Consider the following 24043-nt stretch of genomic DNA (forward strand, 5'->3'; position numbering starts at 1 on the left):
CAATACAGTGAAGTTCGTGCGGCCAACTGCAGGAAGCCATGCTTCACTGCGCCCTTCTGGAAAGGCGACCGACTTGCCCAACCCTTGTTACCCTCGGGCCAGTTTTTGAGGCAAAGGCTGGCAGGTTGGTCTTCAGATGCCTCCGGGGAGTCCCTTCCAGCTACTATGACAAAACCCGCCCTCCCTCTCGTCTCTCTGCATCTCCCCTTTTTACCCTCCCTCCCAAAGAGGCCTCTTCGTGACGTGCACACGCAACCCGCGCGGCCAGCGCTGCAGAAGGCCGCCCCCAACGTCCCCGCCCCCGCGTGCGCGCCCCCGCGCCCTCCAGTTGGCTTGTTCCGGCCTCGGCGCGCCGCCGGCTCCGCTCGGCTCCGCTAGACCCCGCCCCTCCGCCGCACACCTCGGCGGATGCGAGAGGCGCGGGAGAGGGGAAGGGCCGGGAGGCCGGCCTGGGCTGCCGGTCGGACGCGGCGGCGCGCACGCAGGCCTCGCCTCTCCCGGGCCTGCTCTCTCACGCCGGCCGTCGGGCGGGCGCGCACGCTGAGTGACGCTCGGAGGAGGAAGCGCAACCCCCTTCCCCTCCCTCGCTGCCCCTGGCCCAGCGGGAGCCCCCCCAGTGCGCCTGTGCGGAGGCCTGCTTGATTATGTGTGCCCTCTCCGGGCTCCAGCGTTAGCGGCCGGGTGGAGGTGGGGAGGGAAGACGACGAGGAGGAGGAGGCGGAGGAGGCGGTGGAGGGGAGGTGGGGGGAGTCAGCAAGGACATGGCTCCTGACTCCTGTGCGGAACGTGAGTGACTGAGCGGCAAAGCCCGAGTGAGCGAGCGGCCGAGCGGCGGGCGGGGGGCCGGGGCGCGGGGAAGGAAGCTGGGGCGCGGTGGGCTGTACGGGGCGGTGGGAAGCAACTCACTGGCTTGCATGTGTTTTTTAATGGTCCCCCCCAACTCCCTCTTAGATGGTCTCTAGCGACCGGCCCGTGTCACTGGAGGACGAGGTCTCCCATAGTATGAAGGAGATGATTGGAGGCTGTTGCGTTTGCTCAGACGAGAGAGGCTGGGCCGAGAACCCGCTGGTTTATTGCGACGGGCACGGCTGCAGCGTCGCGGTGCATCAAGGTAAACACCCAACCGCCCGCCGGGCTGAACCCGGCCTCTCCCAACCGTCACCGCTTCCCCCACCTTGGCAGCAACTGCCAGTTCTCCTCCCGCCCCTCCCCCCGCCCCGCCCCGTTCCGCGGCAGAGGGTTGACTCTGAGGGTCCGCGGCGGGGCGGAGGGGGTGTGGGCTGTGCATGTGGGAGAAAGTGCGTGTGGCCTGCACTGTCATGTGATCCAGCGCTCATTCTCTCAAGTGTCACTCGGCCGCCGCCTGCGCCCGGAGCCGCGGTTCTGCGGACTCCGGGAGGCGGGGGTCGGCGGCGAAGGGGTGCGGGGGGCCGGGCGCGCGCCCCGCGGCCGTGGGTGCGGGCTGGAAAGCGTGGAGCCCCCTCCCCCTCCCGCCGCTCAGTCTGCCGCAGTGTCTGGAGACTTCCTGTGCCATGGAGTCGGGCTCGGGCGCGCGGCGCTGGGGCGGGTCGGGGGCCTCGGGGGCTGCCCTGCGGCCCTAGATTGGGGCAGAGGGGAGGACGCCGGCTGCCGCGCACCCCAAGGTTTCTGGCCCAGACCCTGCCGTCGCCGCTGCGGACTGGCGCTTCCCGCAGAGAAGAGGCGGAAGGCGGCCGCCGCAGTCGTGCCGCCCCCCGGAGCGGCTGCGCTGAGCTGCCCGGGTGGAGGCCGAGGCTTGTCGGGATGGCTGCCTCGGGCCGCTTCCGCAGCTTAAGTGACCGGACAGAAGAGGAGGTGGCGGTGCCGCCAGGAACTTGGGGAGCATCTTAGTATTATTTTGGGATGTGACTATTCGGTGAGTTTTGGAATGTAGATAAAGATCAAGGACACTAGTAAGGTAGCTTTCTGGCCATGGAAGTTTCTGTTTTTTTTCCATTTCAGGTGGTAAGGAATTGAGGTTGGAAAAAACCTAGGTAATTTTTTGGTGGTTCTTGTACTCCTCTTGTTAGGCACTAGCCTGCGCCCCTTGCCGTTTTTGAATCTGGCATTGAGTGATGCAGATGTTGTTTAGTAGTGTATTGGACGCTAGTCACCGAGAGAAAGCCTGAGCCTAAGGGACTAAACTGCAGTCTTCATAGAATGGGATCTCAGAATTAGAATGGAGATTCAGGAGGTAGTGAGTAACCTAATCTGAGGATGCACTTATTCCCAGTTCTTTCAAGGAAGAAAGGTGTGCAGTTGCACACCTCACTTTTCTAAGGAGTGAAAACTGTGAATTGAAACTACTGATTTGAAGGTCTGAGAACCTGGTATATTCTATTGTAGTGTTCATTGCTACTTGTGGAGGTGTTTCTTATGAATTTGGGTGATAAATGATGCTAACTAGTCTCATCTCCCAATTTAGAAAATGTTTATTTATGACTGAAAATTTACTCTGAATTAAAATAGAAGTTTTTTGGGCACTTACGTTGTATTTTTTTTATAAGATTTTTTTTTTGATGGGGACCATTTTTAAAGTCTTTATTGTATTTGTTACAATACTGCGTCTATTTTATGATCTGATTTTTTGGCTAGAAGGCACGTAGGATCTTAGCTCCCTGATCAGGGATCGAACTCTCATCCCCTGCATTAAAAGGCACGGTTTTAACTACTGGACCGCCAGTTACTTGGTTGATAGAATATTTTTACTCATGCCTTTTAAAAGGGGTTGGGACTTCCCTGGTACTCTGACAGTAAAGAATCTGCCTGCAATGCAGAATAATCTAGGTTTGATCCCTGAGTGGGGAAGAGCCCCTGGAGAAGGGAAAGGCGCCCACTCCAGTATTCTTGCCTGGAGAATTCTGTGGACAGAGGAGCATGGCCGGCTACAATTCCATGTGATCACAAAGAGTTGGACACAAATGAATAACTACCACTTTTAATAGGGGTTCAAAGTTTAGCTTTTGGAGTTTTAGAAATCTGTGTTGATTTTATATTCTTTAAATGCCTTCCAGTATTTGATGTATTTCTATGTTTTCTCTGAGCAGGTTCATTTGAGAAAATGTCAATTGGATTATTAATGTCTTTAGGTTTTTGGCAAGTTTTAAACGTTGAGTTAAGTAAATGTTAATATGGAAACAATTTTTAAAGTAACTAGACTGTGATTTAGATATGTGATATGCATTCACATCACTTGTTGAAACATTAACATTATACATTATAAAAAAAACCTGCAGGGTTTGTTTTTTTATGACTTTATTGAGATATAATTCACATACCATGCCGTTAACCCACTTAGAATGTACAATTCAATGGTGTTCAGTATAGTTACAGTTTTGGATTTGTTACTGCAGTTTTATAGAATATTTTCATCACCCTAATAAGAAACCTTGGAGCCATTAACAGTTAGTTACTCCTCATTTCTCTCCAACTCCCCCAGTTCTAGACAACCACTAATCTACCTTCTGTACAGACAGGCAAATATCTATTCTGGACATTTTATTTAAATAGAAGCATTTCACTTTTAACATTACATTTCATTTCATTTCCTGCAATAGCTTGTTTATTTTGAAAGGTGATTTGAAAATAATTTTTATTTTCATGTATTCAAAATGCTTAATATTTAAACTTTAGGATGTAGAAATGAATTAATGAATTTGAATTAGTGAATATTCATATATCACTATAGGAATGAATAATAAGTTGTTTATGTAAAAAAGTTAAATTTTATCTGATATTTTTATTGTAAAAGAATAATTAATGATGTTCATTAATAATTAATGATGTGATGTTTATTCTTTCGAAATGAAATACCAAAAGATTACCTTTCTAATATTTAAAATGTCATAATTGTAACTTGGTGATAAATGATAAACATAAATATAACATGTTTTAGTTTTTTACAAAGCAGTTGGTTTACCTGAATAGTTTCAGAGGTATTTAATAGGGCTTTGATACAATATTTGATTTTCCATAGTTATTCAACCTTTAACTTATTTTCAAACATTCTGTTTTCCAACAGCTTGCTATGGCATTGTTCAAGTACCCACAGGACCATGGTTTTGCAGGAAATGTGAATCTCAGGAGAGAGCGGCCAGAGTGGTAAGGACTGTTTATCAAAAACTTTAAAATACTTCAGTGAGTAGCTTAGGATGCTACATACTCAGATTTCAGTTTGAAGGGTTTTCAGTCTTGTTCAAATATTGAATTTGGGCCAAATATTGACTTGCAGTTTTAAACTGGTTTTATAAGATCTGAAAAACAAATTGAACTGCATATTGATGGATACTTAGAAAGGATAAAATATAAAGCTGTATTTTGGCTTTATTGGCCCTTCCTACTGGTTAAATTGGCTAATCACGGTTAGAACATAATGGCAATAGGACATACATAAGTTGTACTGAGAAAATTCTGCTAGGTTCTGTTTAAGGAGTAAAAAAACCCCATTAGTATTTAGTGGTTCATGTTTCTTTTTATTATATCTGTACATGTATAGTTTAACTTTGCTCAGTATTTTCAGGTATTCAGGGCCTTTGGCAAAGCAGCATAAAAATCTTCCTTTTTTTTAACTTGGCTGGTTAACCTTCTTTCTGAACACTTCTGTAAACCTTCTGTAAGAATGAGAGAGAAATGTTTATTCTTTGTGGCCAAAAGCATTTTTCCAATTGAACTTCTAGAAATATGAGGGAAGAATAGATTTTATCTTCATTAATCATATGAAAGTATTACCATTTGCAGTGTGGTGTTTCTTCCTCTTGGTATTGACTAGAGAATTTGACAGAAGTTAGAAAACAAATATTTCAACCTCTACCTACATGGAGAGCAAGAATGGAGGTTTTAAATTTTGCCTGGGCAATTTTCGATCAGCGGAAATAATGGCTGAGTAGCCTATATAGGATTGTGAAATCAGAGCACTAGTCTGTTTTGATATGTGGTGTTTGTGTATGAGAATGCACTGTAGCAGAGTTATAGTTATTCTAACATTACAGAAATGGAAATTAGCAAGTGGAGGATGAAATTAATTGTAAAAATTTCAGGACTTAATTTATGTATAGATTTACCCCCCCCACCCCCACCCTTTGTAACATTTTATGGGGTTGATGGGTCACCACGCAAAGGAAGTTATGCTTCACTTTGTTAGTAAACATGACAGTAAGGTTCCACAGCATGACAGAGTAGTTTCATGGCCAGAGAAAGATGAGAAAATAGGAAAGTGGGTATCAAGAGAGGGAGGATAAAGGGGTGAAATGCCAGGATTATTTGCCTCAAATACCATTTCTTGCCTGTTTCTATGCCTTTTTCCTCTCTAAGGTCATGGTCAGGATATCCAGGTGAATAAGGTATATCTTAAAAGGTACATTGGAAGACTTGTTTTATTTAAGCTTTATTTGGCACAATGTGGGGGTTAATTAAAGAATAGGCACAGTCTTTTCTGAATTCCTGTAGTGTACAGTTATAAAAGGTAGGGTTATAAGGCCATAGTTTATATATGTATATAGTTAAATATATACTCATATACATACTTACATGCATCCTCTTGTTAAAAGGATATAGTAGCCAAGAAACTTAGCCTGAAAATAAATCTATGAGTTAGAATGGGAATTGAGTTAGTCTTAATGTTATTTTTGGTTTTCTCTGTGTATCTGCTTAATTCTTTTCCTTTCTACAGATTTTCTCTGCTAGTTACTCTGTCAACTAACTTTTTTTAAATTGTTCACTGTCAGATACTGTGCTGAATGTTTTATATCAATTATCTTCTTTAATTATCCTGTCAAATATATGAGGTAGATACCCTTTTGTTATTCTCATTCACAGATAAAGACCTAGTAGTTTTGAGAGAAATACATACCTACTTGGAGTCTGGGCTGTGATTAAACTCTCAACCACAGTATGTTGTATTGTTGCCTCCTGTGGTGAATGATGGCCATACTTCAGTCCTGTCTCAAGAGACTGAATTTCAGTCTGAATCTCATGTTCCTTTGATGGGGAAAAAACTGTCTTGGCTTTTCTAGTTCTGGATGAGTTAGTTAGCCATAGCTAGAGAGTAGAGGTGGAGAAGGCAATGGCACCCCACTCCAGCACTCTTGCCTGGAAAATCCCAAGGACGGAGGAGCCTGGTAGGCTGCAGTCCATGCGGTTGCCAGGAGTCGGACACGACTGAGCGACTTCACTTTCACTTTTCACTTTCATGCATTGGAGAAGGAAATGGCAACCCACTCCAGTGTTCTTGCTGGAGAATCCCAGGGATCGGGGAGCCTGGTGGGCTGCCATCTATGGGGTCGGACAGAGTTGGACACGACTGAAGCGACTTAACAGCGGAGAGTAGAGGTGAGTTGGTCAGATGCAGGGAAGTCTCTGTGGATTTGGGATAGCTTGCTTTTCAGAGAAGGGGAAATTAGAAGCTCATAGATACTGAGGAGTGAAAAGCCAGAACCATAAAGCGGTATTTTTACTCAAATAGCTTGGTTGTATATAGAATGGTTTTGAAAGGGAGGTTAGAAACTGAAAGACTGAGATTGCTGTTATATAAAAATTTGATAGTAGAAAGGGAGTAGAAAGGAAGGGAGAGAGCATTTTGGAGGAGGAAATGACAGAAATGGAAGTGGCGTGAAGGAAAGGGAATAATCAGAGATGATTTTGAGATGTCATGGTTGAACACTCTGGGCAAGTGATACTGTTAATAGTAATAGAGGATGGAGAGGAAACTTGAAGAGTAAGGAAATTTCCGTTTGGGGCATGTTGGTATTGATGATGCTAGGATGTTTCATTGGAAATTTAGGGTTAAAATAATGAAGAAAAGTTAGGGTTGGAGCTGCGTAGCAGGAAGATTGGGAACCAAGTGACAATATTTACTCTAGTAAAGAAGAGTGAAGGCAGAACTATGGTGAATATTCACATTTGGGAGAGTAAGAACAAGTTACCAAGGATGACTGATGAACTGTCAGGAAAGGAGGAACTGTAGGTTCCAATAGCAACACAAGCAGTTGTTTTTTAAAGAGTAGTTGATAGTGTGCATTGCTACCAGGGATGCTGAAGTCCCAAGACAAGTTCCTGAGACAGCAATTGTAGTTCCCTGCTTTGGGCAGAACCCTTGTTACAGGGCATCGAAAATAGTAGGGATTGCAGGGTTAGAATAAATGTTGAAAAAGTAAAGAAAGAGGAAAATAAAAATAGATGGTGATTGAGGAAAAGTTTGGTTGGTTTTTAAGGGAAGCTCTTTGTTAGATAGGCAGTCATTGTTCCAAAAAAACACTTGAATTGCTTATTTCACCTCAAGTGAATAAATACTTTGATTGGATTTCCTTGTTTATTAACTGCAATCATAGTGCTTAGAGGTTAAAACACTCATTGATGACTTTTTGTATTTAATGTGCATGTGTTCTTAAGTATCACAGGCTGAAGAGATTTATTAGAAGTTTTACCTACTTGTACAGTGTTAATAAGATACAGAGAGAGGATATTTTAGATTTTTAAATATTCTACTTGGAAGACACGTTGAAAGTGGATTGTACAGAAAAATAAAATGGCCAAAAGCCCATTAAGGATTTGCATTATTTAGGTCTTGCTCTTCTGGCTGTAAATGAAAAGATGATTCCTTTCCTCCAGGAACTGAGCTGTGACTTTCTCTTGTTGCTCTCTTTTTGCAGTTCCTCCTAGCTTTTTTACATTGTTAGGGAGGAACTGGTGGATGGGATATGAATAGGGTTTTAGGGATTGATCTAGGATTATACTTTCAGTTTTAACTTTTTTTCTTACTGAATATATGTAATGCACATAAATCACTATAAATCTGTAAAAGCATGTGAAACATACTTAACCACACTAATTATATATTTATGTTGAATTCTATAAATTATGTTAATATGCATTTGATGGTCATAAATAATTCTGAGCAAAGTAGAACATAAAATGCTTATCTGTGTGTTTGCTACCCAGAATGAACAAATGTCCATTCTTCATATATGCTTCAGATCTTCCCTTCTGCTGAAAAAGAACAATAAATTAAAAAATTGAGTTGAAGTACTTTTTGAATCCTCTGCAGTCTGAGTCAGCCATTACCCTTTTAGTGTCTGTGGGGTCAGTCTCTATTTCTCTTGCCAGTTTTATTGAGCTATACTTATATGTAACATTGGAATGTTAATGGTATACAACATAATGATTTAATATATGTATATGTTGCAAAATGATTACTAAAGTAAACATCCATCCCCTCACATAGTTGTAATTTTTTTTTTGATGAGAACTTTTAAGATAAACTCTTAGCTTTCAAGTACACAATACAGAATCGTTAACTACAGTCACCACTATATCCCCAGAACTTACTTACAACTGGAAGTCTGTGCCTTTTGACCACCTTCACCCATTTCCCCCAACCATCACTCACTGCCTCCGGCTCTGTTCTGAGTTTGTTTTTTGGATTCCATATTTAAGTCCAACCATATAGTATTTGTTTTTCTCTGTCTGACTTGGTTCATTTAGCATAATGCCTTCAAGGTTCATCTGTTGTTGTCACAGATGGCAAGGTTTCCTTCTTATTTTTAAGACTGAGTAATATTTCATTATGTAGAGCCATCATATATGTTTTAGTCCTTGTTACTACATGTATATATCCATAAACACCACCTAGTAGTATATTGTACAGGAATGTTATCACGTTATATATGTGTTCTGTGATACAGCTACTTGTGAGATTGCTGCACCGTATAAATTCATCTAGTTCATTCTTTTTATCTGCTTTTTAGTATTCTGTCATAGAATGTACTGTAATTTAATTCCTTTATCGACTGTTGTAATTTTTCCAATTTTTCAGTCACAAATAGTGTTTCAATGAACATCTTTGTGAATATCATGAAGCTTTTTTTTTTAATATAGTCTAAGAATATTATCATGAAAGTTTTAAAAATTCATTTATTTTTGGCGACATTGTGTCTTTGTTGCTGTTCCTCTGGCTTTCTCCAGCAGTGAGTGGGGGCTGCTATCGAGTTATGGGGCTCAGGCTTCTCATTGTGGTGGCTTCTCTTGTTGCACAGCATGGGCTCTAGGGTGCTTGCCCTTCAGTAGTTGGAGGATGTGGTCTCGGTAGTTGTGGCTGGCAGGCACTAGAGCACAGTTGTGGCTCAGGGGTTTAGTTGGCTTGAAGCATCTGGAATCTTCCCAGACCAGAGATCGAACCTGAGTCCACTGCATTGTGAGTGGGACTCTTAACCTCTGGGCCACAGGGGAAGTCCAACATGCAAGTTGTTGTTTGTTTGTTTTTCACATTTATAATAATCTCTGATATATTTGGAGTTATTTCTTAAGGTTTCATTTTGTGTTACCTATTTACCCTGCTTTTTCCCCCCCTCTTTTCCCCTTCATATGGAGTGATTGAGTGTTCTTTATTCCTTTTTAAAAAAAAAAAAAAAAATCTGGGCTGATTTGGAGGTTTTATGTTCTAGTCCTTTTTTTTCTTTAATGATTGCTCTTAAAATTTTAATGTGCCTACTTTCTATTTTTTCTCTGACTCCAAGGTTTGATCTTTGTACTCCTTTTGAACAAAGCAAGGGACCTTAGGACACCTTGTATTCCACTTTCTTCCTGGCAAAAATCTTATTTTATTGTCGTTTACATTTTAATTCCATCTTATTTTTAATCTTCCAGTGGTAGTTTTTTAAAAAATGATCATTTGTAATTTGGACTTAACATTACTGATGTTTTTGCCCCGCTCAGTTTTTTATTCTTGTTGCTGCCCTTAGTGTTGTTTTCTTTTTGAAAGTTTTTGGTGGTATTTTCACGATGGGTGGCTAGTAAGGAGTAAGATCCACTAGTCTTTTTATGTCTAAGAGTGCCATTATTTTGCTGTCTTGTATGCTAGTTTGAAATCTACGATAATAGTAGTTTTCTTATAACTAAAGACTTTATTTGTCTTCTGGTACCTATTTGTGCTAATAAGGAATCTGTTGACAGCTTATCCTGCTTGAGACTTGATTTGCTCTCATCCAGTTTGGAAAATACTCTGTTCTTATCTTTTCAAATATATCTTCTCATTATATTTTCTTCTCCGGGAACTATTACTTAGGTGTTTAACTGGCATTCTCATCCTTTTCTTCAGGTCTTTTAATTTCTCTTTTACAGTTTCTCTATTACCTCTTTGTTATGGATAATCTTTTTAGCTCTGTTTTCAAACTTACTGTTAATCCAGTCAATGAATTTCTTTTCTGAGTAAATCATAGCTAGAATTTCTTATTTGTTTTATATTTTTCAATTAGCCTTTTTTTTCATAATATCTTGCTATTTCTTAACATTTATATTTATTTTACTTATTTGAACATTTAAAAGCATATTTATTTTAAAACTCCACAGATTCTGGAATTCTTTCGTTTGTTTTGTTTTTTAACTGGTGGTAGATGTCCTCATACACTTTGTAATTTTTGATGGTGAGCTAATCTTTAAGAGTTGTCTTCCTTGTGATCCCTCTTCTGCTGATAACCTGGGTTTATGAAGGTGTCCCTGAGGGGAGTTTTTGCATTTGCTCTGTTATTTGTTAAGAATTGTTTTTGGTGCTAGTAACAAAGACCAGGTTACAGTGGTCTGCAAATTAGCATTTTTCAAATTTCCTATTTAAAAGGATTCAGAAAGGCATTTTAAAGCTTTGTGACAGCTGTCTGAAATCTTTAATTAATTAATTACTTAATTTTGGCTGCATCATGAGGGATCTTAGTTCCCTGACCACGGATGGAACCCATGCCGCTCTGCAGTGGAAGCGCAGAGTATTAGCCACTGGACTTCAGGGAAGTCCTTCTGTGAAATCTTTAGGGATCAGACTTCTTCTGTCTTCCTGTTATACCAACCTTAACACGTGGTTTTCATTTTCATGATTATTGCACAGTCACAGCATGGCATTCGCTATGACTGTAAAGAGATGTTCCAGGCAGAAACAAGGACGGGAAGGGTTGAAAGTGGTTTTCCTCTCACCTGAGTTATCCTCTTAAATGAGCTTTCTCTTATCTTAGTGGTCCAGTACATCTTTTTTTTGGCATAGATTCCCTTTTGGTAGGATCAGCCCTTACCAGCTCCTGTCCTTATACAGCAAACTTGGTGAGAACTTGGTTAGAACTGTTCAGCACATCTAGGGTCTATGCGTACTCAATCCTCTAAGGTACATAATAAATTGATTATTTTCATTGCCTGCCTCAGCTTCAGTTAATTTTGACTTTTTTTTAAAGCTTTTAAGTTATTTTTTATTTGTATCACTAGATTTACTTTTACTTAAATAATTAAAAATTTGTTTTCAGATTTATCTTCTTTACTCTGACTTATGAGTGCAGAAGGCCAGGATGGAGTATCTTCAGTGGCACTGACTTTTTTCTTATTTTGTGCAAGTTTTTTAGCCTATATACTCTAAATAGAATGCCTTCAAAGTTAAGTATTTGCTAACATTTTTTTTCTCTTTCTGATGATTCATATCCAGTATTTGCCCCTTTTTTGGCCATACTGTGCTGCTCAGGTAGTGAAATCTTAGTTTCCCCATCAGAGATGGAACTTGTGCCTCCTGCAGTGGAAATGTGGAGCCCTAACCACTGGATTGCCAGAGAATTCCCTGTTGTTTGTTTTTGAATTCAGCATAGCATCTTAAGTTCCTGTAACTTTGAAAGAGATGATTTAAAAAAATTAACAGATTTAGTGCTTACCACCATACATAGAATAGCAAATAACCAATTTCCATTGTCTTTCTTCTTGAATTCCTTTTTTTTTTTTACTGTTAGAAAAGATTAGCATAATAGCTCTCAGGAAGTAAGTGCTTAACATTTGTTTGTATCATTTTCTAATCTGCCTACAAAGCTAGTGTGGTTCAGTGGTAAAGAATCTGTCTGCCACTCAGGGGATTGAGTTCAGTCCCTGGGTCAGGAAGATTCCCTGGAGAAGGAGATGGCAACCCATTTCAGTATTCTTGCCTGGAAAATCTTATGGAAAGGGGAATCTGGCTGGCTACAGTCTATGGAGTCACAAAAGAGTCAGACATGAGACTAAATAACAGCAACAACATAACACTATAACTAGCAAGAGAAATGAAAACATAGGGGTACATTGGTACATTGCCCTTTGTGTCTGTTCCATTTTTTGTTGAGATTTTAATTTTTATGTTTATCCAAATGATAAATGCACTGTTAGTAGTACTAAAAGATTCTTTTTTACACACATCAAAACAGTACCTTGCTGCCTGACTCGGCAAGGAATGTAGAAGCAGCTATTCATTAAAAATGTTTATTTTTTATTTTGGCTGTACTGAGTCTTCATGGCCGAGCACAGACTTTCTCTAGTTGCCTTGCTTGGGCTTCTCCTTGCAGTGCCTCTCTTGTTGTGAAGCAAGCTCTAGGGTGCTCAGGCTTCGGTAGTTGTGGTACAAGGCTTAGTTGCTCTGGGGTGTGTGGGGATCTTCCTGGAGCAGGAACTGAACCTGTATCCTTGCATTGGAAGACAGATTCTTAACCACTGACCCACCAGGGAAGTCCAGAAGCAGCTATTCTTGACATCAGTTTTAGATATTGTCTTTCAGTATACCACAAATTTTGGTTAGCCCAGTAGTATTAAACAAAGTTTTGTGTTTTTATGACTAAGTATTTTTTGTTCATTTCTGAGTCAAAAGCATACTATAATTGCTTTCTTATCTTAAAAGTTTTTCTTTTTTCCTGGGATTAATAATTGTCTTGTATTTTCATTTTCCTAAATCTTTGTATACTTTGTAGGCACTTCTTATATAATTGCCCACTTATTTAATGAATCAGGTAGTCTATCATTTCGATTCTTCATAAATTCTAAAATTCTAAAATAGGAAAAAAGTTTTACCATTTTGATTGGTGGTTTGCCTGAGTATGGAATTCTTGGTTGGAAATAACTACCCTTAAAAATTTTGAAGCTACTTCTCCATTGCTTTTTAGCTGTCAGTGTTTATTAAGAAGACCAATGAAGTTCTGATTCTCATCCTTTGTATAGGATTTTTCTCTTTGGATTTAGTGTGTTTCCTGTATCCAGTTTATCTCTGCTATTTCTCATGGTAGTGTGCTGCCCCTCACTCATCGTACTGGGTACATAGTGTCCCTTTTAATCTAGTAAATCATGTTAGGAATCATGAGTTTAGTTAAGGGAGAATTGTTTTTTTTAATTAAAATCTTTTTAAAACACTTTGATTGCACTGAGTCTGTTGTGGCATGCAGGCTTCCTGCTAGCAGTGTTTGGGCTTAGTTGCCCTACAGCGTATGGAATCCTAGTTCTCTGACCAGGGATCAGATTTGCATCCCCTGCCTTGGAAGGTGGATTCTCAACCATGGGACCACCAGGGATGTCCCTGAAATTATTTCTGATAGGTCCTCAGTTTTGTTGTCATTGTTTGCTTTTTCTGTATTCTTTATTTGGATGTTGGACCTTCTGAACTGATCTTGCTGTTTATCTATTTCTGTTTTGCTCTCTGAGGCTGTTTCTATTTTGTCTTCCATCCTTCACTTAAATTTCTAAATTTTATTATACTTTTAGTTTCCAAAGGCTCTTTTATACTTTTTGAATGCTTATTTTTTATCATCTGCTTTTGTTTCTTGGGTGCATATTTCCTCTTAATTTCATGAGGATGTTAATCAGCCAGTTGTTTTTCTGTTTCAGTTTTCTGAGGTTTTCTTCTGCTCTTAGGACTTCTGCTCAGAGTTCCTTTGTACCGTTTGTTTTGGCCTGTCTTGTTAGGGACTTTGCTTACAAATTTAGTGACTTATAGCCATCCATCTGAATTTAAGACAAGTTCCTATTAAGGTGACTGGGAGCTCTGTATGTGTAGCAGAAATTGGGGGCTGATTGGCTTCATTATAGGTAGTATGGCTGGGTTCTTTTATCGGGATGCCACCATCTGGTTAGTTTATTCAGAGGAAAATCCTCCAGTCATCTGTTCAGGATTCACAGACCTGGTTACAACTCTGAGCCAGTGGTTGCTGAAATTTCACAGTTTAGAGCTAGATTTTCAATGCCCCTTTGCTCAGATGTACGTGATGTCTCCAAGTCCAGATTTCCTCTTGTTTACCCTTTCTGCAGTTTTCTACGCTGAGGGAGAGCGAATTACCTTGTAGCGTATAGTGAAGGAATTGGCACGTGCGTGCATTTGTACGTGAGTGTGTACGCATGCGTGTAGGTGGGGGGAGGTAGAAAGGGTGAAAGGGGGGGTGGTGTTGATTGTTTTCTCAGATTTTATCTCATTCTCCCTCCCCCCCACCCCCCGTTTAACTTTTCTTGACCCCATCCTTCTTGGATACATACACCACCACTGTGCATGGCAACTCCCTACCCCCTGATGTGTGGTACCTCAAGTTTCTCTAGTTTTTGCTGCTGTGTGGTCTAAGATACATTGCTTTTGGAGTTGTCATACTGCAGCATCCTTTTCTGGAGAAGGCGATGGCACCCCACTCCAGCACTCTTGCCTGGAAAATCCCATGCACGGAAGAGCCTGGTGGGCTGCAGTCCATGGGGTCGTTAAGAGTTGGACAAGACTGAGCGCCTTCACTTTCATTTTTCACTTTCATGCATTGGAGAAGGAAATGGCAGCCCACTCAAGTGTTCTTGCCTGGAGAATCCCAGGGACAGGGGAGCCTGGTGGGCTGCCGTCTATGGGGTCGCACAGAGTTTGACACGACTGAAGTGACTTAGCAGCAGGGGCAGCAGCAGCAGCATCCTTTTCTGATCTGTTAAATCAGCTGCTGCTTGTCTCCTTTCCAGCTCCCCAAATTTTGTAACTGTTGTCTCCCTTTGTGTTTGTTTTCTCTTTGTGACTCTCGCCGTTTTATGTCATTCAGTTGATAAGTTTTTAGAAGGAGAGGAGGTATTTTTAAATTTTAAGTGGAATTAACTGCCTGTGCTCATGATGCAGTCTTTTCCCATTTCTTCAAAGATCTTGTTTTATCTTTTTTCTGTATTTTTTACACCCCCCCCCCCCCCCCGGCCCACTCACTGAGCTCACAATTGTTTTTGAATTTTCCCATGGATTTTAGTTTTCCTTTAAACGTTTTCACCTTTTTGTCTTTCTCTTTCACTAGTGAGCCTTCTGGAAGAATAAAGCCATTAGTTGATACCTCTGTTTCAGCTGCCTAGTATAGCCTTTTAGTTGTACTTAATGATTAACATATAACTTAATTCTTTTTTTTTTTTTTTTTTTTGCTACACTGAGTGGCATAGGGGAATCTTAAGTTTCCCTACCAGGGATCCAATCCAGGCACCCTGCAGTAGAAGCAGGGAGTCTTAACTACTGGCCTGCCAGGGAGGTCGATTTGAGCAGTAGCATATGTAATCTGCATTTGCTGTAAGACTCTCATCATGGAGATTGTCTGTTTTGTCTTTCACTGACCTTTATTTATTTAAAAATCCATGTTCAACAAATATAATACAGCATAGGAAAAATTGTCCTCCTTTAGGATCTGGTATATTTCCTCCTTTTTGATAGCTCTATGATACGTATTCTGTTTTTCTTTTTGTTCTGGCTGTCATGCAGTCCACAACCAAATCTGGTCTTTAGTTACATCAGTTGTGTTAATTTGATTATTAGTATATTTGTTCTCTTCTCCTCGTCCTTTGGAGTTTAGGACTTCACCTCTTATCTCTGTTTCTCTGCGTGTTGATTTCATTCTCTCATACTACAGACTCTCTACTTCATGAGGCTGGAACCATGACTGCTGGCAGCTCTTGACTCTCATCTTCTAGCCCCTTCTACCAGAAGAAGGGGCTGTCTTGAAGAATCCTGGGAAGGACTCTGATTGGCCTGTCTTGGATCATGTACCACCATCCCTGTGGCTGGAGTGGGGAGGGTACTAAGAATGACAACCCTCACTAGAACTACATAGTTGGAGTCAGGGGTAAGAGCAGTTTCCCTGAATCAGGGGGATGTCCCTCATACTGGCTTTCAATGTTCATTTTTCTATTTTCTTATTGTTACACTGTAGGTACTTTACTTGTAGTCTGCCTCAAATCCTTTTCTGAAAAAATTTTAGGTATAAATAAGTAAAATATCACAAACTCCTATCTGGTCATTTTTCAAATCATTACATTTGACTGCTAAAATGTCTGTCACTCTATTGATTTTTTTGCTTTTAGCTTCACATGGCCAAATCCAAAACTTTCTTTTCTGTTTCCATTAAACTTAATCTACCTTCAGCATTTTAAACTGATCAGTTTATCTTTTTTGCAACTTTCTTTATTCATGACTTCTGAGAAACTGTTTTCTTCTTTTACCTCTCTAAACATAACCTTTTGGATTCCTATTTAGCATTATTTGTTTACTTCTTGAAGAAAATTTTAAGTTTACATGGTTACTTTTCTGGCCTATTTATTTGATTACCTCACCCTATGTAAATTCATGCATGGATACAGATGCCTCTAGGGATCACTTAGCACCTGACAGTTCTAGCCTTCAGATCTGTATTTGCAGTTGCCTTCTGGACTTCCCTGGTGGCTCAGACAGTAAAGCGTCTGTCTGCAATGCGGGAGACCTGGGTTCGATCCCTGGGTTGGGAAGATCCCCTGGAGAAGGAAATGGCAATCCACTCCAGGACTATTGCCTGGAAAATCCCATGGACAGAGGAGCCTGGTAGGCTACCGTCCATGGGGTCGCAAAGAGTCGGACACGACTGAGCCACTTCACTTCACTTCACTTCTGGATATCTATGTTTAGGTATCCTGCTGCTGCTACTGCTAAGTCCCTTCAGTCGTGTCCGACTCTGTGCAACCCCATAGACGGCAGCCCACCCGGCTCCCCCATCCCTGGGATTCTCCAGGCAAGAACACTGGAGTGGGTTGCCATTTCCTTCTCCAATGCATGAAAGTGAAACGTGAAAGTGAAGTCGCTCAGTTGTGTTCGACTCTTAGAGACCCCATGGACTGCAGCCTACCAGGCTCCTCCGTGCATGGGATTTTCCAGGCAAGAGTACTGGAGTGGATGCCACTGTATCCTAGGCATCTTAAATTTAATTTCTCTACTTCTGTAGTCACTGACATACCTAAGCCCTAATTTTTTGTCTAGATGGTATATTTGACATGACTCAAAATATATAAAAAAGATATTCAGTAAAAATTCTCTCTCCTAAACCTATTATTTGTCCAGTTTTGCTTTCTGTCTTTCTCTATTGTTAACTAGCTTTTAATTCATTTCTTAGTTTCTTTATGTATGTACCTATTTATGCATATATGGACTCTTTTGTTTTCTACAAAAAGGTAGCATATTACACATTCTTAGAGTGAACTTCTTTTTTCTCTTTACCTCCCTCCTTTCAGTAGAGTCTCCTCCCCCCCACCCATATCTCAAGATTATTGCCTCTAAAGCAAATATGATTGTTATTTCCCATCTTCCTATAGTGTTACTTAACTGTTGGTGCAACAAAGATTTCTTTTCAGGTTCACAGTATTTTCACTATCACATGTAATTTCTGCACAAGATATAGCTGAGTAAAAACACCCCTCCTCCCGCCACAACAATAAAAATTTAGTTCTGTATATGTGTGTGTGTATATAGTAGGCTCAGATATTTATGGTGATATATAGCTCTAGAGACAAGTAGAAATTACAGCTGCCCTAACATGGTATGAAATTTTCTTTTCCCATCTGTATTGTCCCTACCCCTCCTCTTTTTTACTTTCTGCACTGTCTTCCCATAGCCATGAATAGATAGATAATGATTACTCCAAAGGATTACTTTCTACATGCCATTCTCAGATGCTGCCAGTGCTTTTCTGTTCTCTTAAGTCCCAAAGCCCAGAGTATTTGTTGTCTTCTAACTTCAAAAATTTTGCTCTTAGTGTAGTGCACATGTGCTCATTTTTGATAATTGGGGAAAGAAAGATAAGTAGAAAAAAATCCACAATCTGATGCTGAGATATCAAGGTGGTATAGTAGTAGTGTTAAGATCATGGGCTTTGGAGTCAAGTGGACTCGATTTATGACTGGGCAAGTTTATCTTCTAAGCTTCAGTTTCCTCGTGTGAAATACCACGAAGCTCTAATAATAGTGTCAGGTACTGTCAGGTGCTTGTATAGAGGAATATTTTCACCCTCTCAACTGGACAAAATATAGGCACTATTTTAATGAGGTTTTTTTTTTTAATGATGAGGCAACTTAAGGCATAGAAAGGTTTAATGATTTGTTCAGGGTCACGTAAAAGTGGGCAAGCCAAGTTTTGAACCCTGGACACTCTAGAGATGATGTTGTTAAGCACTGTACTTCAGATTATAGTTCAGGCAAGTAGCTGCAGGTGTTAATACATAAGTATATGTGAATATCTTTATCTTGATGTTATTTTAGAATACAAAATGAAATAACATCAATGTGATGGGATTAGGATGTATATTATCAGCCATCAGTACACTGTTCTCTCATGTTTGGATCTTTGTGTGATTTCATTACTTTCTGCTGTTGTATATGTATGTTTTAACCCCCTGAGTTCCTACCATATTCCTTTTGTCTTTAAAATTATAGTTTCATGTTACTTAAGACTTTCCAGAAGTTTTTTTTTTAATCTTCACTTCTTTGGCAACATGCAATTAATGTTTATGGATAGATGACTGCTTTTGGCAACTGACTTTTGGGGGAAGTGCTAGTTTTATTTTTTCCCAAACACACTCCGTTTCTTTGATATATGGATATGTATGTCAAAACATACTTCTTTTGTCATTTGTACAAATAGTTGTGCATTATAAGCCATAAACGGATTGATATTTTATTCATATTCAAACAGATTCCTAATTTCTTTGGACCAACACTATGCATTTTAATTTACTTTTCTCACTGTGTGTTTGTGTGTAGGATTATCATAACTTAATTTTTATTGCGTTAAAAAATATTTATTTATTTGGCTGTGCTGGGTCTTCATTGGTGCCCATTGGCTTTCTCTAGTTGCAGTTGCTGTGGTTTCTCCTGTTGTGGGGCACAGGCTCTAGGTGCATGGACTTAAGTAGTTGTGATGCTTGGGCTCAGTAGTTGTGGTACTTGGGCTTAGTTGCCCTGAGGCATGTGGAATCTTCCTGGTTCAGGGATCAAACCTGTGATCCCTGGGGAGATGCAGGATCTCCCCTGCATTTGGCAGGCAGATTCTTAACCACTGAATCACAATGGAAGTCCTGTAACTTTAACTTACTTTTTATTGTAAGATCTTTGTTGCAAAGTAAGAGGATGAACTACCCACTTAAAATAATCAAGTGAGTATCTATGTATTTAGTGATCAAGCTTTAATAAATAGGGCATTGCCCATACCTTTGACTCCTGTGTGACTCTCTCTGCGTGCATTCCTCTCTTCATCAGAAGGAAACACTTTACTGAATTTTGTATTGTTCTTTTCTCAGTTTTATTTCTAAACAGTATTTTGTTTAGTTGTGGCTGTTTTGAACTTCCTGTAAATGGAGTAATGCTGTATTGATATATTTGATTCACAGTACTTCTCTGAGATGCATCAGTTTGATGAATATACCTATAGTTTATTCATTTTCTTTGTTCTATAATATTTCAGTATGTGAATACACCACCATCTGTTCTCTTGTTGATGTATCTGTAGGTTTTTGTCAGTGTTGTGCAGTTTATGAACACTTCCGTGAATGTACTTGTACGCCTGTAGGAGTTTAGCTCACAACTGATCAAACTGCTGGGATTGCTCCAAAAAGGATCATAAAATCAATTTAGCAGGGAGCAACCAGCATTAAAAAATTAGGACAGAAAAAAAATTGACAGTGCATTTTCAGTGTCGTGTGTGTGTGTGTGTGTGTTTGTGTACGGAATTGCAATGAAAAGTGTATTTCTTAGAGTGGTTCATGATCAGGAAGGCTCAAGAAATAATTACTCTAGGATATGTCCTAGAGGTGGAGTTGGTAGGTTGTTAGGAAGGCCACTCCTTTTCCAGAAGTGGTTGCTTCACTTCACTTTCCCATCAGTGCATGGCTTCTTCCCTCAGCATCCTTAGTGCAGTGCTTAGTATGTCAGTATTCTTAAATTTAGTCATTTTGTTAGTCCCATTGTGATTTTTACTTTAATTCCCTGATAATAATGATGGTAAAACCCCTTTTTGTATGCTTATAGGCCATGTAGATTTTCTCACTTGTGACTTGGAGATGGCTTCTCTGGGTTAGTGGGTTTTTTTTTTTTTTTAAATTCTTTTAATAAAAAGTTTTTAATTACAGTGTAGTCAGAATTTTCAGGTGGGTTTTTTTGGTTGTGTTTCTGTTCTTTTTTCTTTTTATGGTTAATGTTTTTTTGCAACTTGTTAAATCTTGTCCTAACTTGAGGTCATGAAATGATTTTCCTATAAAGGAATTTTTTTTTTTTTAACTGCTTTTTACATTTTGGTCTATAACCAACCCATCTGGATTTGATTTCATGTATAGAATAAAATAGGGCAAAAACATTTTATGTACATTATTTATGTATTTTATATAAATTATATACATAATATATATTACATATTATATTAAGTAGGAACATCTAGTTACTTTAACACCTTTCATTCTTATTTTACTGTACTGTGCCACCATGTCATGAATCAGCCCTTCATATATGTGTAGATTTCTTTTTGGACTTGCTGTTCTGTGCTTTCATCTTTGTGCCAATGGCCAGTTTTAAAATTGCTCTAGCTTTTTAAAATCTGGACATGAGATATCAAATAAAATGATCATTGATATTTCCTTCTCAAATAAAATGAGCATTGATAGTTGCCGTTTGTTTTTGTCTTATTTTTATTATCTTACCTGTTGCTCTTTGCATTTGATTACCATTTAGAATCATATTGTTCCATGAAAAATCCATTTGGTGTTTTGATTAGCTTTGCATTCATTCTGTAAATCAGTTTGTGACATCTGTTTACAGTTTTTAATCTTTGAGTCTATGAACATAGTGGTCTCCAATTGTTAGGTTTTCTTTTTTAATTCTGGTGAAATGTATACAACATAAAATTGATCATTAGCCATTTTTGAGTATGCGAATCAGTGGCATTAAATACATTCATAATGTTGTATAACCATCACCAGTATCTATTTCCAGAACTTTTTCATCATTCCAAATGGAAAGTACCCATTAAAGTAGAACTCCCCATTCCACCCTCTCCCTAGGCCCTGGTAACTTCTAATATTCTACTTTCTGTCTTTATGATATTTATCTGCTATCTATACCTCATTTAAGTATGATCATGCAATATTTGTCCTTTGTATTTAGCTTATTTCACATAGTTTTATTAAAACTTTTAACAGCATGTTGTACATGTGTCAGAATTTTCTTTTTATGGCTGAATAATATTCCATCATGTGTATGCATCACATTAAAAAAAATAATAATTATTTATTTTTGGCTGTGTTGGGCCTTTGTTGCTGCATGGGCTTTTCTCTAGTTGCAGTTAGCAGAGGCTACTCTCTCCTTGCCATGTCTGCGTTTCTCATTATGGCGGGTTCTCTCTCTCTCTGGAGCACAGGCTCTAGGGCTTGCTAGCTTCAGTAGTTGCGATTCCCAGGCTCTAGATCACAGACTCAGTACTTGTGGTGCATAGGCTTAGTTGCTCTGTGGCATGTGGGATCTTCCTGGATCAGGGGTTGAACCTGAGTCTCCTGTATTTGGCAGGCAGTTTCTTTACCACTGAGCCATCAGGGAAGCCTCACATTTTGTTTATCCATTCATGTTTTGATAGACAGTTGGATTGTTTCAACCTTTTGTTTCAACCTGTGAATAATGCTACTGTGAACATTGATGTACATGTATCTATTTGAGTCCCTCTTTTAAGTTTTTTTTCAGGTATATATTAGTGAAATTGCTGGATTATATGATAATTCTGTGTTCAGCATTTTGAGGAACTGCCAAAATGTTTTTCACAGTGACTGTACTATTTTATGTTCCTATTGGAAACACACGAGAGTTCTAGTTTCTCCATACCCCTTCCAGCTCAATATTTTGATAAGAGCTATGTTAATGGTGTGAAGTGGTGTCTCCTTGTGGTTTTGATTTGTATTTCCACACTGACTAATAACTCTGAGCATCTTTTCCTGTGCTTTTTGGCTATTTGTAAATCTTTGGAGGATTTGCCTATTCAGTTCTTTGCCCATTTTGTAACTGGGCTGTTTGTCTTTTTGTTGTTGAGTTGTAAGAGGTTTTTGTTTACTTTTTGATCTAGACTCTTATACATGATTTACAAATATTTTCTCCTGTGGGTTTGTTCACTCTTAATGATAGTGTTCTTAGATGCACATAAGTTTTAATTTTGATGATGTTCAGCTTTTTTTTTCTCGATGCTTGTGCTTTCCATGTCATGTCCAAGAAATCATTGCCAAATCCAGTATCACATAGATTTCCCTTACATTTTCTCTTTGTAAGTGTTTTTTAACCCTTACATTTATTTAGGATTTGATCCATTTTGAGTTAATCTTTGTATACGTTATAGTTAGGTTTCAGCTTTATTGTTCCCATGTGGATATCTGCTTTTCCTTGCATCATTTGTTGAAAAGGTGCTTTCCCCCTCTATTGAATGGCTTGGCTTCTTTATCAGATAAAGTCATTTGACCATGTATGCAAGGATTTAGAGCTTCCCAGGTGGCTCAGTGAATAAGGAAGCCACCTGCAATGCAGGAGACACAGGAGATGTGGATTTGATCCCTGGTCAGGAAGATCCCCTGGAGGAGGGCATGGCAACCCTCTCCAGTATTCTTGCCTGGAGAACCCCATGGACAGAGGAGACTGGCAGGCCCCAGTCCATAGGGTTGCAGTGAGTTGAGCACATGCATTCAAGGATTTATTTCCGGGCTCTCTGTTCTTTTCCATTGTTTCATATGTCTGCCTTTATGCCTGTGCAGACAGCTTTGGTTACTGTAGCTTTGTAGTCTGTTTTGAAATGTGGAAATGTAAGTCCTCTGACTTTGTTCTTCATTTTCATGATTTTAGTGTCGATTCAGGGTACCTTGAGATTTTAAATGAATTTTAGGAATTATTTCTCTGTTTCTTTGTAAAATGTTCTTGGGATTTTGGTAGCAATTGTACGGAATCTGTAGATCACTTTGGATAGTGAATGCATCTTAACAACATTCTTCCAATCCATAAACTTAAGTTGTGTCATCTTTAATATTTTTTAGCAGCATTACGTAGTTTTAAGTATACAAGTTCTTTGTCTCTGGATAAGTTTATTCTCAAAGTTTTCTTTTCTTTTTTTATGCTCTTATAAATGCAATTAATTGTTTCCTTAATTTCATTTTTGGATTGTTCATTAATAGTTAGACAGTTCATTTCACTTTATTCTTTTTCAAAATTGTTTTGGCTGTCTAGTTTCTTTACACTGTTGAGTTTAAATTTAATTATATATATATATGAGTAACCTGTCTTTGTCCAAAATCTTGCTAGAATTTTGATAGGATACTGTTAAACTGAATATCAATTTGTGGAGAACTGGCACCTTTACTATGTTGAATTTTCTAATCCATGAATATTCTGTGTCTTTCCATTTATTTATGTCATCTTGTTTATTCTGTTCAGTTTTGTATAATTTTCAGCCAAAGTCCTGTGCACATTTTGTGGATTCATACCCTAAGTATTTAATTTTGAGGGAAGCAATTTATATAGTGTTGTATGTTTAATTTTCATGTCCATGTATTTATTGGTGTATTTGTGCATGCTCAGTCGTGTCCGACTCTGCGACCCCCTGCACTGTAGCCTGCCAGGCTCCTCTATCCATGGAGTTTTCCAGGCAAGAATACTGGAGTGGGTTGCTGTTTCTTCACCAGGGGATCTTCCTGACCCAGGGATCAAACCCTCATCTCTTGCATCTCCTGCATTGACAGGCAGATTCTTAATCACTGCACCTCTTGGGAAGCCCATTTATTGGTAGTATATGGAAATAACAATTGATTTTTATGTTTATCTTGCATCCTACAACCTTGTTGCCTTCACTTACTCTGGGAGTTTTGTTAGAGTGATAATTGTGTCATCTACAAATAAGATTATTTTTATTTCTTCCTTCTTAATTTATGTGCCTGTTATGCTTGCATAATTGTTTCAGCACCATGTTGATTAAGAT

General features: G+C 39.4%; 1 protein-coding gene across 49 annotated transcripts in view; it reads left to right on the forward strand.

Moving 5' to 3' along the window:
- Window positions 1–533: 533 nt before the first annotated feature.
- MLLT10 (MLLT10 histone lysine methyltransferase DOT1L cofactor) overlaps window positions 534–24043 on the forward strand; it is a 213522-nt gene continuing 190012 nt past the window's right edge. For 20 of the 49 annotated variants that reach the window (XM_027976600.3, XM_027976601.3, XM_027976602.3 and 17 more), the window contains exons 1-3: window positions 534–812; window positions 952–1111; window positions 4040–4119. In XM_027976600.3, the coding sequence (XP_027832401.1) occupies window positions 952–1111; window positions 4040–4119 (240 nt within the window). In that variant the 5' untranslated portion in view covers window positions 534–812. The remainder of the gene's footprint in view (window positions 813–951; window positions 1112–4039; window positions 4120–24043) is intronic. The other 29 variants (XM_060397274.1, XM_060397279.1, XM_060397281.1 and 26 more) reach the window with 2 other exon arrangements.

The sequence above is a fragment of the Ovis aries genome, chromosome 13, assembly GCF_016772045.2.
Source record: "Ovis aries strain OAR_USU_Benz2616 breed Rambouillet chromosome 13, ARS-UI_Ramb_v3.0, whole genome shotgun sequence".
Lineage (NCBI taxonomy): Eukaryota > Metazoa > Chordata > Mammalia > Artiodactyla > Bovidae > Ovis > Ovis aries.